Below are 16,294 nucleotides of genomic sequence, written 5' to 3'. Positions count from 1 at the left end.
CCGCCAGCGCCACGCCTTTCCGGGAGACCATGTCCTCCGCAATCGCTCGTACGCGTCTGACCGCGTCAATCCTCGAGCGCCCCTTCCTGAAGCCGTACTGGCTTTCGTGCAAACCTGGCACTTGGCCCGCTATGTGTCGTTCCAACCGGGCGGCGACTACCCTCTCGAGTAGTTTGCCGACCTCGTCCAGTAGGCATATCGGCCGGTACGCTGACGGCGAGGTCGTCGGTCGGCCCTCTTTATGGAGCAGGACCAGCCTCGCCGTCCGCCACGCCCGGAGGTAGACTCCCTCCCTCAGGCATCTTGTGAAGAGGTGCCGGAGTCTGGGAGCCGTGACCCCCATCACTTCCCCCCAGATCCGGCCAGGGATTCCGTCCGGGCCCGGTGCCACGTTGCGGGCGGACATTCTTCTGGTTGCCTCACATATCTCCTCCTCCGTGACTTCCCAGTCGTCCCTCCATTCCAGCGGTCGTGTCGTTTCCCGTGGCCGTTCCGCCGCTCTGTTTTCTTGTGGGGGAAAGAGCGTTCCGGTGATCCGCGTCAGCAGCGCAGGTTCCATTTCCGCCGTAGTCAGGGGGTCCTTCGCGCGTAGTTTCTGTGTCACCGTCCTGTATGGCCTCCCCCATGGGTCCGACTCGACTGTTTCGACCAGTTCGGACCAGGCACGGTCCTTCGCTTTTTTAATTTCCCTTTGTAGCGAGCGCCGTAGCGCGCGGTACGTCCGGTAGCGCAAGGAGACTTCTTCTTCGTCGCGTCGTCGCCAGCGGCGGGCCCTTAGGTACTGTCTTCGAGCCCGGACACATCTCGTCCTCAGTTCCGCGATGTCGGGGTTCCACCAGTAAACTGCTCTGCTTCGCACCGTGCCCGGTGTGGCTCGTGGCATGGATGCGTCGCAGATTGCTATCATGGCTTGGCGGAGGTTCTCGGCCTCCTCTTCCACGTCTGCTTCGGTCGTCGTTGTTGAGGCCTCCCAGCTCCAAGCTGTTGCTATAGCAGCCGCCCGGAGTAGATCTTCATTCCTCTCCTTTATTTTCCATCTAGGTGGTGGGCGAGCGTGTCTCCCCCTCGGCGGGCCGCGCCCGTCGTTTGTCGTCGGCATTCCAGGTCCAGGTGCGTCCACCTCCATGAATATGTAGAGGTGGTCCGACAGCGTCTCGACCCCTTCGGCCACTCTCCAGCCTGAGATCCGCCTGAATGCCTCGGGGGAGGCCCATGTTATGTCAACAATGGAGCTCCCTCTGCACGTCACGCAGGTACTGGTCGAGCCCCTGTTCACTAACAGAAGTCCAAGTCCCGCGGCCCAGTTTGATAGCATGCGGCCGCTCGCGTTGGTCCTGGCGTTCCCCCATTCCGTGGAGTGTGCGTTGAAGTCTCCCAGGACGAGCACTTGTCGGGGGAGTCGTCGCCTGACGCAGTCGCCAACTCCGTCTAGGAATTCTTCGAACGCTGCCCGTCCGCTGTTAGGTGACACGTACACCCCCACCACCATCATCCCTGCCCACTCGACCGCGGCATACCCGTTGCCGCGTTCCAGCAGGGCTCCGTGGGCGAACGCCCCGGGCGTTGATGTCCAGGTGACGGCAACCATTCCGTCCGTGTCTCCGACCCACTCCGGGGCATCCAGAACTCTGTATGGTTCCGCCACCACCGCTAGGGCGACCGTGCTCTCCCGGATGGTTTGGTGGAGCAGGTATTGTGCTCGCCTTGACCTTCCCAGGTTAGTCTGGAGGATGCGCATTCTCAATTCTTTGGTGTTCTTTCCTTGTTTGTGGCTTCCTCCGTGCCTACCTCCTTGTTCGCGCTCTTAGGGTCGCTTTGCGACGGGGAGCCTTTCGCGCTGCCTCTTGCAGCCTTTCTTCGAGGGGGCGCAGGCCGGTCCCCCCATCCTGTGCACCGACGGTGCTCCAAGCGCCTCGCAGAGCAGGCATTTCGGGCTCGCAGTAGTGCATGCTGTCGCCTGGTGCTCTGGTTCGCCGCATCTGAAGCACAGGTGCCCCTTGTCCTCCTTGGCGGTGCAGGTCTTCCCCGTGTGTCCTATCCCAAGGCACCTCTAGCACTGTAACGGTCTCCGTTCGATGGCTTCGACCAGCCTATGGCGACCTTTCCAGCCTGGGCCAGTTTCCTCACTGCACTGGCAGGGCCTCGTATCCATACGGTGCCAAGTCCGTTCCGGGCGGGGCGGATTTCTCTCAGCCGGATGTCCTCCGGCTTGCAGGCGCTCTCCCTCGCCAGGGTGTTCTGGATTTCCGCCTTGGTGGCCGCTATGTCTATCAGGGACACCCTTGCCTCCGCGGCTCGGAAGGGGGTCGCCACGCGGACCTCGTTCGGGTCCAGAGCCCGCGTCAGCTGTGCTGCGAGCGCTGCGGCCTTCTCCCTTCCCTGGTCCTCAGGGACCTCTAAGATGACACCTCCGGTGATGGTCTTCCGCATCCTCATCGTGTTGATGCCGAGATCGGTCAGGGAGACACTGTCCTTGGCCGCAGCCACCACTTCCGCGTAGGATTGGCTCGATTTGTCCGTCAGGGTGATTGTTACCGCTGACGTTCGCGGTGCGCGCGGGAGGGGCCCCCTGCCACCCCCTCTTCGTGCGTTCTCCAATCCTCTCTCCGGAGTTTTCCTCTGGCCCTCCGCCCCTGTCTCGGGGATCAGCTTCGCCGGCTGCTTCTTCCCTGCCTCCTTCTTCATTCCTCTTCTTTTCCTTCCGACGGTCTGCCATTCGGTGACAGCCGTTCGGCCTCCCTTGAGCGCTGGGGCGCTTGGGGCTCCAGGCTCCATCCCTCTCGTGTTCGCGGCAGGGGCGACCTCCTTTCCTTCTCCTTTTTCTGTTCCCTGCAGTTGTTCCTCCAGTCGGTGCAGCAAGGACCTCATCTCCTCTACATGGTGCTCGACTGCAGCGAGACGCGCCCTGTAGCTGCTCTCATCCGCGGTGGGGCGCGAGGCCGGCTCTTTTCGGAGTGCCTCTACCGCCGCCTCCAGTGTTGCTATGCGTCCTTGCGCTATAGCGAGTACGTCGGTGACAGGGTCCGTTCTCCTCACTATCTCTGTCACGGCCGCGGTGATGGTTCTCGCCGCCTCCTTCAGGGTTTTCCCCTGCGTGCCCTTGTGGCTGCGGGGTGCCTGGGCAGCCTTGGCCACCTCGGCGGCCCGGCGAATCAGTTTGGCTCCTATGTCCGCCGTTGTGGCTGTTCTCATTTCTTCAGCCGGGTCCGCGGGGAGTTCGGGGGATTCGTTGGCCTTCTTTCTCTTCGCTCGGGGTGCTTCTCTGGCGGGGGTTTCCTCCTCCTCTGTTGTTTCCTCATATTCCCTCCTTGTACAGCGTGAAGCGGGAGGGTCCCTCCTTTGGCGGCATCGCCTTCGTCACGCTCCAGGTGCTAACGTGCGGCGGCTCCGCAGCCAGTTCCGTTTCCCTCCGTCCCCTAGCGTTTTCCTCTACCTCCTTCTCTTTCGCCATGGTTGCGTCCGTTTCCCCGTTGGGCAGGAAATGTCGCTCGGTCAGCACTTGCCATTCTGCCAGTTGCTGTCACTTTCAAGTGGCCCGCGCAACGCGCTTCGGCGCACGCGCCAATATGGCTGCGTCTGGGTAGTTCCTCAGGTAGCCCGTGTAGCGGCGCTGTTGTCACGCGTCCTAATATGGCTACTCCACCGTCCTAACCTCACACTTGGTATGTTTTGCTTTAACTCCTCCTTGTCCAAGCCGGACTACCCGCATCCACACCCGTTTTGCGCTCACAGGCACTAGTCCTCCATTCTGGTTACCTCCCTTGCCCAGGCTCTCCAGTTTGCCGGAGATTTCGATTACGCTCGCAGCTCCGTCCTCTCTACGTCTGCCTCCCATGTATCCCCAGCCTGTGTTGTAATGGATCAGATGATACTGGAGTCATAGACTCGATTTCAATGATAAGTGTATTTAAATTTTCGAATGTAAAGAGCTCGTTACCTGCGACACGCCTGAAATGTCGTTTGAAGGTCTTCACTGCAGCTTCCCATAGCCCTCCGAAGTGAGGTGAGTTGGGAGGAATGAAGAGCCATTCGATCCGTCGGTCGGCTAAAAAGGACTGAACCTTTACCTTATGATCGTCGGATTGCAGGAGATTTCGGAGCTCTCGTAATTCATTGTTGGCGCCAACGAAGTTGGTACCGTTGTCGGAGTAAATTGTCACACAGAATCCTCGGCGAGCGATGAATCTTCGCAGAGCAGCAATGAAGGCCTCGCTAGTGAGGTCGCTGACCAGCTCGATGTGGACTGCTTTGACTGCAAGATATATAAAGATTGCTACATATACCTTAGTTTTGCGTCGGTTGCGATCCTTTCGTTCTTTGATGTAAAACGGTCCGCAATAATCTATTCCGACGTTGGTAAACGGTCGAGATTCCGTTATCCGTGCAGCTGGGAGGTCGCCCATTACGTAATCCACTGGAGGTGGAGTAGCTCGGCAGCAACGGACGCACTTCTTCAGCGTGCTCCAAACTTGACTACGGCCGTCGATAGGCCAATAAGATCTTCTTAAGGCGTATAAGGTAGCTTGAGTTCCGGAGTGGACATTGATGAGGTGTTCATGCTCGATTATGAGCGCTGTGACTTAGGATTTGGGTAGAATGAGTGGGTGTTTCTGACTGAACGGCATTGATGAGTGACTGAGTCGGCCTCCGACTCGCAACATCCCGTCTTTGTCGAGAAATGGATTGAGTCGTTGCAGCTTCCCCTTCACTGCAGAATTTCGATCTGTTCGGAGAGTGCGGATTTCATCTGAAAAATAACAGAGTTGTAACAGTTTGATCAATTTGTTATGCGCATTGGTTAAATCATGTGTGGTTGGAGGTCTCCCTCGATCCTGTTTTTGTCTCCATCGGAGGCAACGAGTGGTAGTTCTAATCAGCTTGGGCCAAGAAGAAAATCTCTCCAGTAGACTGTGGTCAGCGGGAGTCACGGCCAGACATGTTGCTTTCTTCTGCTCTGATATTTCAGTTAATGGTACTGGGTTCCACGTCGGCCAGTATCTTTCTGGTTGTTGGAGCCATTCCGGACCATGTTGCCAAATGGTTGGTCGCAGGAAATCTTCGGGTGATTGGCCTCGAGATATGAGATCTGCAGGGTTATCGGCAGTGGGAATGTGACGCCAATCTGAGGTGTGAGTCTTCTGCTGAATTTCTGTCACACGATTAGCGACAAAGGTTTTCAGCGTATGGGGTGATGTATTGATCCAATGAAGTACGATTGTAGAATCCGTCCAGTAAACAGTCCGAGAAATGTTGCTAGGTAAAGCTTGAAGGACTGTGGTGGCCAATGATGCGAGAAGAAGTGCTCCACTCAGTTCCAGCCTTGGAATGGTTTGTGATTTCAGTGGAGCCACCTTTGATTTTGCAGTGAGGAGTCGTGTCCAGACATGACCATCCGGAGTGATGATGCGAAGGTAAACGCATGCCCCATAAGCCCTTTCGCTAGCGTCACAGAACCCGTGTAATTCATTTCCGCTGCAGCCTTGATTATCGTTTTACGTGGAAACTTCACGTTATTCAATAATGGCAGCTGTGCATAATATTTGCTCCATTCCGTGTGCACGTCAGCTGGTAGAGATTCGTCCCAATCAATTTTTAAAGTCCAGAGTCGTTGGAGCAGCATCTTAGCTCGGACGATCACTGGTGCCAATAATCCGAGGGGGTCGTAGATCTTGGCGATTTCGGAGCTGATTGTTCTCTTCGTGATTCGAGAGGCGGTGGAATTAATTTTTACGGAATATAGGATCGAATCGTCAAAGGAATTCCAAACCACACCCAGAGTTTTGAAGGTTTGCGATTCGCCTAGTAGCAGCTTGTCGTTTATGTCCTGCTCGGAAAGTCCTCGTAGCAGTTCCCGGTCGTTCGATGCCCATTTTCGAATGTTTAAGCCGGCTAGTTTAAGCAGTTCCGTGAGCTCCGTTCTCAATGATCGTGCCTCGACCTTTCTATCAACTCCAGTGAGAACATCGTCGACGTAGAAGTCTCGCTGTAAGACCGTCGCCGCTCGTGGGTACCGATGTCCCCCGTCGTCCGCCAGTTGTTTGAGGCACCGAATGGCTAGATCAGGGGCCGCTGACAGCCCGAATGTCACTGTATTAAGTTGATAGGTGTCAACTTCTCCATCAGAATTGCGCCACAAAATTTGTTGAAATTTTCGATCCTCTGGACGCACAAGAAATTGTCGATACATCTTTTCGACATCGCCTGTAATGACGTATTGATGAGAACGAAATCTTAGAAGGATGAAGAATAAGTCATCTTGTAGTTTCGGTCCCGTATGAAGTACGTCGTTTAATGAAACTCCGGTGGTGGTTGGTGCAGATCCGTCAAACACAACTCGGAGTTTTGTAGTTTGGCTGGACTCTTTGATCACACCGTGATGTGGCAGAAAATATCCGTCGTCCGTGCAGTTGTCCGTGGTAATCTTCGTCATGTGTCCTAATTCCACATATTCTTGTATCACGGCGCGATAGTCGGCTTCGAATCGTTTGTCTCGTTGGAATCGACGACAGAGGGAAATGAGTCGCTTCATCGCCATTGTCTTAGAGAATCCAAGCGAAGGAGTTGTTTCGTTGAATGGGAGAGCGACCATGTATCGCCCTTCGTTGGTGCGTTGAACGTGATTTCGAAAGTGTTCTTCGCACTGTCGTTCCGCTTCCGAAATGTGTGCAGTGGGCGTTCATTCGTCGATTTCCCAAAAACGGGCGAGGTCCGCCTGTAAAGCCGCCGTGGAGGCGTGAAATGCGAGTGCTGATGATTGCGAGGTTGGGCTCTCCCCGATGACCCATCCGAATCGCGTTTTTTGCAGACGCAAGTCGGGCCCGTTTGCTTGACTGATGTCAAGTTGGCCGACACAGAGTGATGCTAGCGTTGGTCCGGCGCTCAACAATATTTCGATCGGCGCAAGCCTATGGAATCTTGGATCGGCTAGTTGGAGATTCCTCGGTATATGTATTATTGAGCGATCTACGGGTTGATCTGGGACCCAAGGCGATATTGTCGGTATGATTAGGAACGTCAAGGTGCGTTCGTATGTGCCGTCGATGGAGGTGATCGTGGCCGTGATGTAACGTTTCGAGGTTGTCGATAACGTGTTGAGTGTTCCGATTGGGACCTAACATTTCCGTTGGTTAAGTATTAGCGAATCAGCGAGTTTTTCGGTGATAAAGTTCATGCTAGAGCCGGTGTCTAGCAGAGCTCTACAACGGAATGGTTGAACTTTATTGTTCAATAGGTTGACCTGCGCTGTGACTAACAAATCGTGCTGCAGTGGTTCACAAGGAAGCGAGATCAATGAGTCCGTTTTCTGTGGTTCGGTCCCTCACAAGGTCGTTTGATGACGTCATTGTTTTCCTTGTCGTCTAGGACTGGACGATATATTTGATCCCGATGCCGTCGTTCGCGATAACCGAGATTCAGGTTTCGGAGATGTTCGCGGAGACGATCGGGGAGACGATCGGGGAGACGATCGGGGAGACGTGGATGCGCGTCTCGAACGATGTGACTATCGCGGGGTCGGTGATCGACCGTTGGATGATCGATCGCTCGATGATCGACCGCTCGATGACCGGCTTACACGTGGTCGTGATTTGCTATGACCATGGTCTTGATGTAGGTATGTATGGTGTCGCTGCTTGCAGATGCGACATGAACCGGCGGAGCAATGAGTAATAGCGTGTCCCTTACCTAAACAATTGGTACATAGAGACGCCCTCTTGGCGATTTCAAGGCGTTTTTTAGGCGACTTCGCTTTGAAGACATCACAATTCCATAATTCGTGTTGTCCTTGACAATTCGGACACACCAACGTATTATGTGTACTTGTGAATGCGTAACTTCGCGGTGCGTTCGGTCGCTGACGTTTGTGTTGATCGGACTCCCTTTTTATCACGGTTGATGCAGAGCTTGTCCTGTCGCCGTTCGTCCGTGTTTTCAGAAAGTCTACCAGATGCCTATATGACGGCATTTTCTTGTCCGGCAATGTGCGCTGCCATTTGCGAATGATGGCTGAGGGTAGCTTCGACGTGAATAATTTTATAAGAGCGACATTTGAGGTAACTGGTTCACCGAGTTTTTCTAACGCTTGGAGGTTTACCTTGACCGTCTCAAGAAAATCATCTATCGCTTCGGGTGTCTCTTTGGTTATTTTCGGATAATCAAAAATCAAGTCCCAGTAGCGCATGCAGACTTGACGGTGGCAGTCGAATTTTTCCTTCTGAACGTCAATAGCGATCGAATAATTTAACTCGGTGACATCTAACGATTGTATGCTTCGCGCGGCCTTTCCGGTCAAAGAGGATCGTAGGTAGTGGAATTTCTGCACGGGTGTAAGTCGCTCGCTTCGATCGATAGTGGATAAGAAGGAGTCGCATGTCTAATATTTCGATTAGTTGCTCTACTTGCGGTAGTTCGCCATTCTGGATCATCTAGACTCAACAAAGATGCGTTCCATTTATCCATGCCTTAAAAAGCTCTGTAGCGTCAAAAGAGTTAGAATTTGCTGCAAACCATGTTGTTGTTTTGCTTCGGAATATCAAGAGGTATTGTAAGGAATTATAAGCTCCGGGCAAAACAATGGCGCCGCTACATGTATCCGTAAGACAAGACGAATTTGTATCTTTTGACCTCCTTCTGACGATTATGACTTAACGAACGTGATCGCAAACGATTCAGTATAAACTGTGACTAAACGTCTGTATAGATATCGTTTTGCGACAAGATCTGTTTTAAATACACTAACGAGTACACATATTGGTAGTCTCATTATTCTATCCCGTACAGCTCTTATTAAGGAAGATAGACGCCTGTGACAGTATTCAGCATGGCCAACTTTGAACAGGGCATATTGATAAGCCAGAGTAACTCACATACAAATTTTTTTTTTTTTTTTTTACGTGGAGAAATCCTCATGGACACTCCGCTGTTGCAGTGCTTGCGTAACAGCAGAGTAGTGTCGGACTCTTACCGACTAAAACTCCACGATGACCACCCGACGCGTATGACAGGGATGCTCCAGGATTCTCTTATGAATTAACTTCAGTTGCACCCCCTTCACGCGTTCTGTAGTTCTAGCCAGTCCTAATATTTCCTGAATATTGAATTGGCGTTAGGGGGGGCCATTACCCCTAGCGAAGTCTCTCCTTATTGATATTCAGTGGAGGCTTGTCTTGTGTGCTTCGACAACTCGCATACAACCTGGTGGTACAAGCTATGAAAACACTTTTCGGGACATGAGAAGACACATTAGCACAGATAACGTACAAAAGGTATTAGAGCTCACCAAATAAGATTTGCTACAATTTGCTGTAGTTCGTCACAATAAGCCTATGAGTATCGCGTGTCAAACGATTTTCGAATTAGTTGATGCTTGGATGTTCAAGATACGGAAGCGCGGAGTGATGAGACGTTTATGTACAACTTGATCATGGTGCAACCCATTCGTCAGCCAGAAAACTTCGTGCACGATTTTCTAAAAAGAAAGACATTTCCCCCCTTCTTTATGCCGTATCAGTCCTCTCTCGTCGCTCCTTATCTCATGCAGAGGCAGGCCAAATAATGTTGCCGGTGAAGGCCAACAGCCTGGGTACATGTACGGGTCTCTTGCCTGCAACATAATTTCGTTATGTGTAGTATGCGGGGCAGAAAAGCACTTTTGCCATTAATATGAACTAGAAGATTGCAGAAAAACTGTACACGTTTTCCAAATTTTATTAATTTCATTTCATTTCTTAAAGTCTACAAAACTGTTAATCAACATTGAGCAACTATACAAAATCTTGACGTACAGAATAATGGAGCGAATATTAGAAACGATACTACTAAATCTACAAGCTAAAATGTACTATACAAATTTTCTTCAAACTATAAAACATACAAAGTAAATATTTCTGAAAATAAAAAATATCGGATCAACCACTCTTCGAACATACCTCGAACGCTCATTATTACGTATATTACCAAACCAATACATATAATATAATATATAAACCAAACCAATGAACGGCGCAGAGACTGGAGAACATGGGGTCCTCGAGCGTGCAGTACGCTTCAGCATCGCTGCAAACACCAACTCCCTCCGCTTGTCCCAATGCCATCTCGTACGGTGAGACTGCAAACAAAAAATATCCATATATACATCAAGATAGTAATGCGATTTCTATTCTTGCAGCACCGACGTAATACACGGTGCTCCGTAATCGCTCGAGATTCCATTTAGTTGTTGAAATCTCTACGCATTTGGTAGATAAAACGATGCGAGAAATCCTCTTGTCACAGTTAGGTCTTCCAAACCTGATCGCTTGCATTTTTCCCGCAACTTCAGCGTCGTAACGTTACTTTTATTTCTGCCAACTTAGACACGACATCGTCTAAACTGCCCACTTCAGGACACGATGGCTCCTCCCGGGGATTCTGTTGAGACGATTCCGGATTTTCCGTGTCCTCACCATTGTAGAGTTCATAATTTGTATAGTTTAACTTCTTCTTCTATCATTGTTTTTTTAAATTTCTGCCATTTTGAAGCTGCTGATAATCGCCGGATGCGTAAATCATTTTTAGCTTTGGAAAGAGCGCACGTCAGCACTGCTTCAATCCGTAAATCGCGTCTGCGCTTTCGGCGACACTTTGATCTTTTGCGGCGAACTTCGTCAATCCAAGTTAGTAACCGTTCAGTTTCTGGCTTGTCGGCGTTAGTTTTTGAAAGTCCCTTCTTTGTCCTCGCCATGCTTTCTCAACTATTTCACCTAATTATTGAATAAGTAAAAAGTGTACCAGCCTGTATCCAACTCGTGTTTGATGTAGATTCACACAACTTCACACAAAGGATTTGAAACCACCGAGCAAAACACCCTCCTCACAGCACAGTCGTAAGATGACTAAGGGAAGTCTACGCTGCGCGTCTGAAGTCCGCTTTTTATACCCCCTCCCCTGTCTTTATGACGTAGTCTTACGCGCGAAAATGGAAACTAGTTCCGTGTAAAATCTTACGTTGGCCTGACATTCTAAGAATTTTTGAAAAATACTTTAATCCAATTAATTTTTAAATATATGTGCGACAATTTTAATGCTAAATTTTATATATTTTGTACATTATATTAAAATTCTTGATTTACAGGAAATAATCAATAGCGTATGAAGGTGTACTGCACGTATTATTTGGCACGGACATTAATGTTGATGCAAAAATAATTATTCCAATTATTTTAAGTTACACACATAATAGATAAAGTAGGCTGTAGACTATGAAATTCGTATGAAACAAGCAGAGAATAGTAACTATATAAATGTATATGTATATGGAACATAAATCTTGTAAAAATAATATATTAAATTACATTCAAATCAAATATATGAACAAGATCTATTGACTTTTAATTATTTTCTTGAAGCACTAGTATCAAAAAAATTGCGTCATTACGAATACAAAAACAATAACGTTGATATAAAAATGTCATCCCGAAACACAGTTTGACGTGATACAAGTGTGTTATTTTAATTTAAGCAGAAAATATCTAATCATATTTAACAATTTTGAAAAACATACCTCTACTAAACTATCATTATCTTTTCCTATACCATCGGCAAGGCCCTGTACAGCAAGCAGTTCAGCAGTTGTTAAAAAACTAGATAATTGTTCCCGAACCACATTTACTTCACCCTGATACATAAAATCAACCAATGCAGCCAAATCATCGAAATTTACATTACATTACGAGATAAAAATATGACCTTTTTCATCTTAATGTCTCCCAAAAACGGATTTAGCAGAAAGTATACGACATCTATAACGATCCAATTAGAAACTACCAGAGCATGTGTATTTTAAGCGGATCTTTAAACGTCGATTAAACGCGTTCTCTATCCAATTCTGGCTGAAACATAATTACTCACACTCCCAGTATCCCACCTCTAAGTCATTCCAATCAACGTACCATGTAAACACGAATCCAACGCGTTCCAGGAATAGAATCAACTGTCTGTAGTTGTTTAGCTGTACACGACGAGTGTAATTTTTTCGGGTACTCCTCCAGTACAAAACAGACACCCAAACGACAATATTTCAACACAAAAATATTTAAAACAATAGTTATAAAAGCATGATACTTAATACCGCGCTTGACATCAGGTATAAGCAAAAATAAATTTCTTCAAACAAATTTCAAGTTAAATCTTTAGCTTGTGTAATTATATCAAACTTGCTCAATTAACAACGAGCAATTTCCATCGTGTTTTGACAACTGACTCATCGATGATGTTTTTCCTTTGAATTGAAAAAGGAATGTGCATAATTTTGTCCTCCGTCCACACTCAAAATACTATCTACATGCTATAATTAGGGATTCAATTTTATAATACGTTGCCTCACTTTCCATCACTGCTTTCCTACTATCAGTCACGTGAACTGTAATATAAACCAGTCTTTTATTTCCAATACCATTCTGCATACCATTTATCAAGAACAATACATTTTATTTGTTAATGTAATAAGATGCGAAGTTCCTCATTTGTCCTAACATCAATCAATGGATAAGTGAATTGAAATCTGTAAATATAAGTATCTAGTAATACGACTTCCGAACCGACGTAATTTGTTACGTCGCGTAACACTCTACCTAGCCCAGGCCACACACCGTGGGCAAGATGGCAACCAGATGTCTTCGGATACTCACTGCGTACGCTCAATAGTCTCAAGTACCTTCCATAAATCTCAGTAATTTCCTGGTCGAGGTCCTTCAAACTGAACAAACGTCTGTTTCCGAAGCATTTCTAAAGACCTTAGTCTACTACGGCTTGACAAGGGAAGTTTTTCTCAAGTATGATGCAACTTTCCTTCCACTAACCACTTTCTCTCGAGGGCGGTTAAGACCCTTCGATTAACCAATTAACAACGAAGCCTATTTCCCTCACTCTCTTTACTAAAATCGTCACCAACAAATCCGATGGCCCCGTGGGCTAGACACACCCACCCTTAGCTTTCCTCCGTCACAGCATCCTCTCCGAACCACACTGATTTTACATCCTTCGAACTGTCAACATCCTTTGACCGGGAATACACCCGTAGATCAGTCACTCACTCATCTCGTACATACGCACCAGCGTAACTGTCTTCTTTACAAGTTGTCAGAATAAACGGTGATATATAACTTACTATACTGTTTCATATTCATTTAACCACCTCTGTTATCTTAACCGAAACAGGGGGAACGACGATTTCGCGGCGTCGATTATCCAAATCGTAGCGAGAACTTACGCCTCTCGCTGACGCGTTTTCCTCGCGACCGCGTCTCTCCGCCAAGAGTCGTAACATTTGGTCCTTCGAGCCGGATTCAGGGTCAAGTGAAAAGTGCACACCAGTGACACCCACTATCACACAGTGCCACGTGAATCCAACACAACCAGCAGCGGAAGCGTTACCACCCCAGCGAGGTCAGTAACGTCAAGGGCCGTCACCTTCGAAGAGGTATAATCCGGTGGTTGAAACGCAACCACACAGCCTCCTGCCGCAACTGGACAATCGTCGACAGAAGTAAGTTATAACCACTCCATTCTCAATTATATAACAAATAATGACAACCGGAAACGAACTTGCCGCCTTGCGTCGACGCCGGGGCCAATATACCGGCCACTTTACACGCTTATCAAAAAAACTGGACGTAATCGAACAATCCGGCTGTCCGCGAGAGGCCAAGTTTATCCAAATCAAAAATCGTCTGGAAATCTATGAGACGGAACTCCGCGTCATTTAAAACGAGATTGTGAGCATAGACGAGGAAGCGAGCGAGCGCGGCCTTGAAATAGCAGACGAGTACAAAAAATTAGTACTCCGAGTAACCAATCAGTTAAACCACATACGACTAACTACGACGTCACAATCGACCAACGACGAATCAGCTGCCGGTCGCGAGACTGCTTCGCTTAAATTACCGGAGAATCATTTTCCGGGACATAATGCGATGACGCCACCTTCGCCATTGCCACAAGGGCCCACGGATAAAGTACCCACCATGGCGAATTCACAACCACCAGAATATAGCAGCAACACGTCTATCAGTTTCCTGGGAAACAATAATAATCTAAACAGCAACGCTATTCAGACTCCGCCGACGGAGAAGATCGCATCGACTCGAACGCCGATCGCGTCGCGAGTCACGCGTAGCTCATTGCATGACACCTGCAGCTCATCACCTACACGCGACTTGACGACAACCAAGTTCGCGTCCGCATTATCTCGACCGTCCTACCCAAGGACACTAGTAGGGAAGTGATACATTTACACTGTACATGAGAGTGTGTGTGTAAGGGTCAGAGGGCGTCCAGGTCTTAGTTGAGACAAAAGACTGCCGTTAGAAGATTCTGGATAGTCGGTTGGCGACAAGCGTGCGTGCAAGACGTTCTTCAGAGTGTAATATAGATGTATAGCTGTTGTGTGTGAAATATAGTCAATTATTTGTATTTCCAAATCCTCGAATGTCCTTAACATGGTAGCAGAGCGTGGTTACTAGTTTTGCAAGATATGTAGTGCGTGGTTACGATCTTGCGAGTGAGTTTTCAGTAAAGAAAAAAAAACTGTCAGAGGAAAAATATACTTCGAGCACGTAGGAACGCTTGAGTAAGAAAAGAAAAAAAAAAGAAGAATCAATTAAAATGGAGAGATCGGAAATCATGATACCTATATTCGATGGTGAGGATTATGGAATGTGGAAGCAAAGAATCACGATGTTTCTCAAATATAAGGAATGCGAGGTTGTTACAACTAGAATGAAGAACGAAAGAGACGATGAAGACTGGGACAAAAAGGATTTGAAGGCGATAAATATAAATTATAGTGCAATATCGAACAGACAATTGGAGTATGTTAGGGAAGGAAAAACGGCGTATGATATAATAAAAAGGTTCGATGAAATGTACTTGAAAGTGTCGACGGCACTGCAGATCGTATGCAGAAGGAGATTGGAAAACATAATACTGGAGAACTACAGTGATTCAGCATCATTCTTTAACGATTTCGAAAAATTAATAAACGAATTAAAAAGTGCGGGCGCACAAGTAAGTGAGAGGGAAATGCTGAATTACATGCTGAATACGTTACCCGAAGAATACAGCTACATAGCGGACCTAATAGACGCATTGAAAGAAGAGAATCAAACGGTAGCGTATGTGAAAAATAAAATAGAAATAGCAGAGAAGAAAAATAAATCCAATCGAGGAGAAAGGCAAACCAACGCCTTTTCTGCAAAAAAGGAAGGATGCTTCAGATGTGGAAGATTAGGACACTTTGCGAGAGAGTGTCAAAATGGCGTCCAAGCGGAAAGCAGTAACGGCTATTGGCATGGGCCAACACGTGGTCGAAACAGAGGAAGAGGGAACAAAGGCAATACGAGCAGAGGACGTGGAAACTTTCATCGTCAATCAACAACCGGCACGGGCGAGCATGGAAACTCAAGAGCAGGCATATGGATAGCAACGGCGCACGCAGCAAACAGCAGTGAGACGAATGAAATAAGTAAGAACGAAATAGTGTGGCTATTAGATAGCGGTTGTACCGATCACATAATTAATGATATCAATTATTTTGATAAATCTATCGACCTAAAAGAACCGGTAAATATATATTTAGGCGATAATAGACCGATAAAAGCGACAAAAGTTGGAAATGTTATAAGTTATTTTGAAGCATTCGGAAAACAAAATAAAATAAATATGAGGAAAGTATTTTACGCGAAAGAAATGTCCGCAAATTTGATTAGTTTAGGTAAACTAACAGACAATAAGAATACGGTTATTTCCAAAGGAAATATTGCGAAAGTAATAGATGAGGATAATAAACTTACAGCTGTAGCGTTCAAAGAGAATGGGACATATACAATAAAAAGTATTGTGGCGGCACGGGCCACGGAACTTTTCAACGGCTCCGGATGCAAAGCGCGACGCCGCCAAAGCGCAACACCGACGTGCCCAATGTACCATCGATATCTTCACACTCTTTCCGCCGAATTCTCGGCAGAGCATACACGTGCCAGCACTGGCGGCACATCTAATGAATGCACGCTAGTGGGGGATATCGATGGGCTACGAAGGGAAGAATCTGCGCGATCCGAAACAAAAGCAGAGTCAGTCTGTCTTGCGCCATTAAATGTGTAACTCCTCGGTACTATTTGCATAGCAACGCGTCGAATGATCTCTCGGTGTCTATCGTTATTTGTTAGTTGTTACCTGTTGTCTGTTAAGTGTAATGGTTAGTTGTTAATTGTTAACTCTGATTGTTGATTAGTTCTAATTAAACTATTGTTCGTTAAAA

General features: G+C 47.7%; 1 protein-coding gene and 1 pseudogene across 1 annotated transcript; both read right to left on the bottom strand.

The window, feature by feature from the left end:
* Positions 1 to 3,634: 3,634 nt before the first annotated feature.
* On the bottom strand, positions 3,635 to 6,535 carry LOC117216123. Its single transcript, XM_033462644.1, has 4 exons — positions 5,545 to 6,535; positions 4,616 to 5,479; positions 3,938 to 4,252; positions 3,635 to 3,846 (listed from the first exon to the last, which is right to left on the bottom strand). Exons 1-4 carry the CDS (start codon positions 6,533 to 6,535, stop codon positions 3,635 to 3,637), a joined length of 2,382 nt encoding a protein of 793 aa, XP_033318535.1.
* Positions 6,536 to 7,339: 804 nt separating this feature from the next.
* Positions 7,340 to 13,074, bottom strand: LOC117216122 (annotated as a pseudogene).
* Between the last annotated feature and the right edge of the window lie 3,220 nt (positions 13,075 to 16,294).

The sequence above is a fragment of the Bombus bifarius genome, unplaced genomic scaffold (genome assembly GCF_011952205.1).
Source record: "Bombus bifarius isolate JDL3187 unplaced genomic scaffold, Bbif_JDL3187 scf7180000010177_frag, whole genome shotgun sequence".
Lineage (NCBI taxonomy): Eukaryota > Metazoa > Arthropoda > Insecta > Hymenoptera > Apidae > Bombus > Bombus bifarius.
The sequence above is the reverse complement of the archived record's forward strand: the minus strand, read 5'-3'. Positions and strand labels throughout refer to the sequence as shown.

Bases quoted from the DNA above. Each gene is read 5' to 3' on its own strand.
- LOC117216123 (XM_033462644.1), bottom strand. From the start codon at position 6,535: ATGGCGATGAAGCGACTCATTTCCCTCTGTCGTCGATTCCAACGAGAC. The intron at 5,480-5,544 runs GCAAATATTATG...ACGATAATCAAG, and splicing joins TGACGTGCACACGGAATGGA to GCTGCAGCGGAAATGAATTA. The intron at 3,847-3,937 runs GTAACGAGCTCT...ATTACAACACAG, and splicing joins ACATTTCAGGCGTGTCGCAG to GCTGGGGATACATGGGAGGC.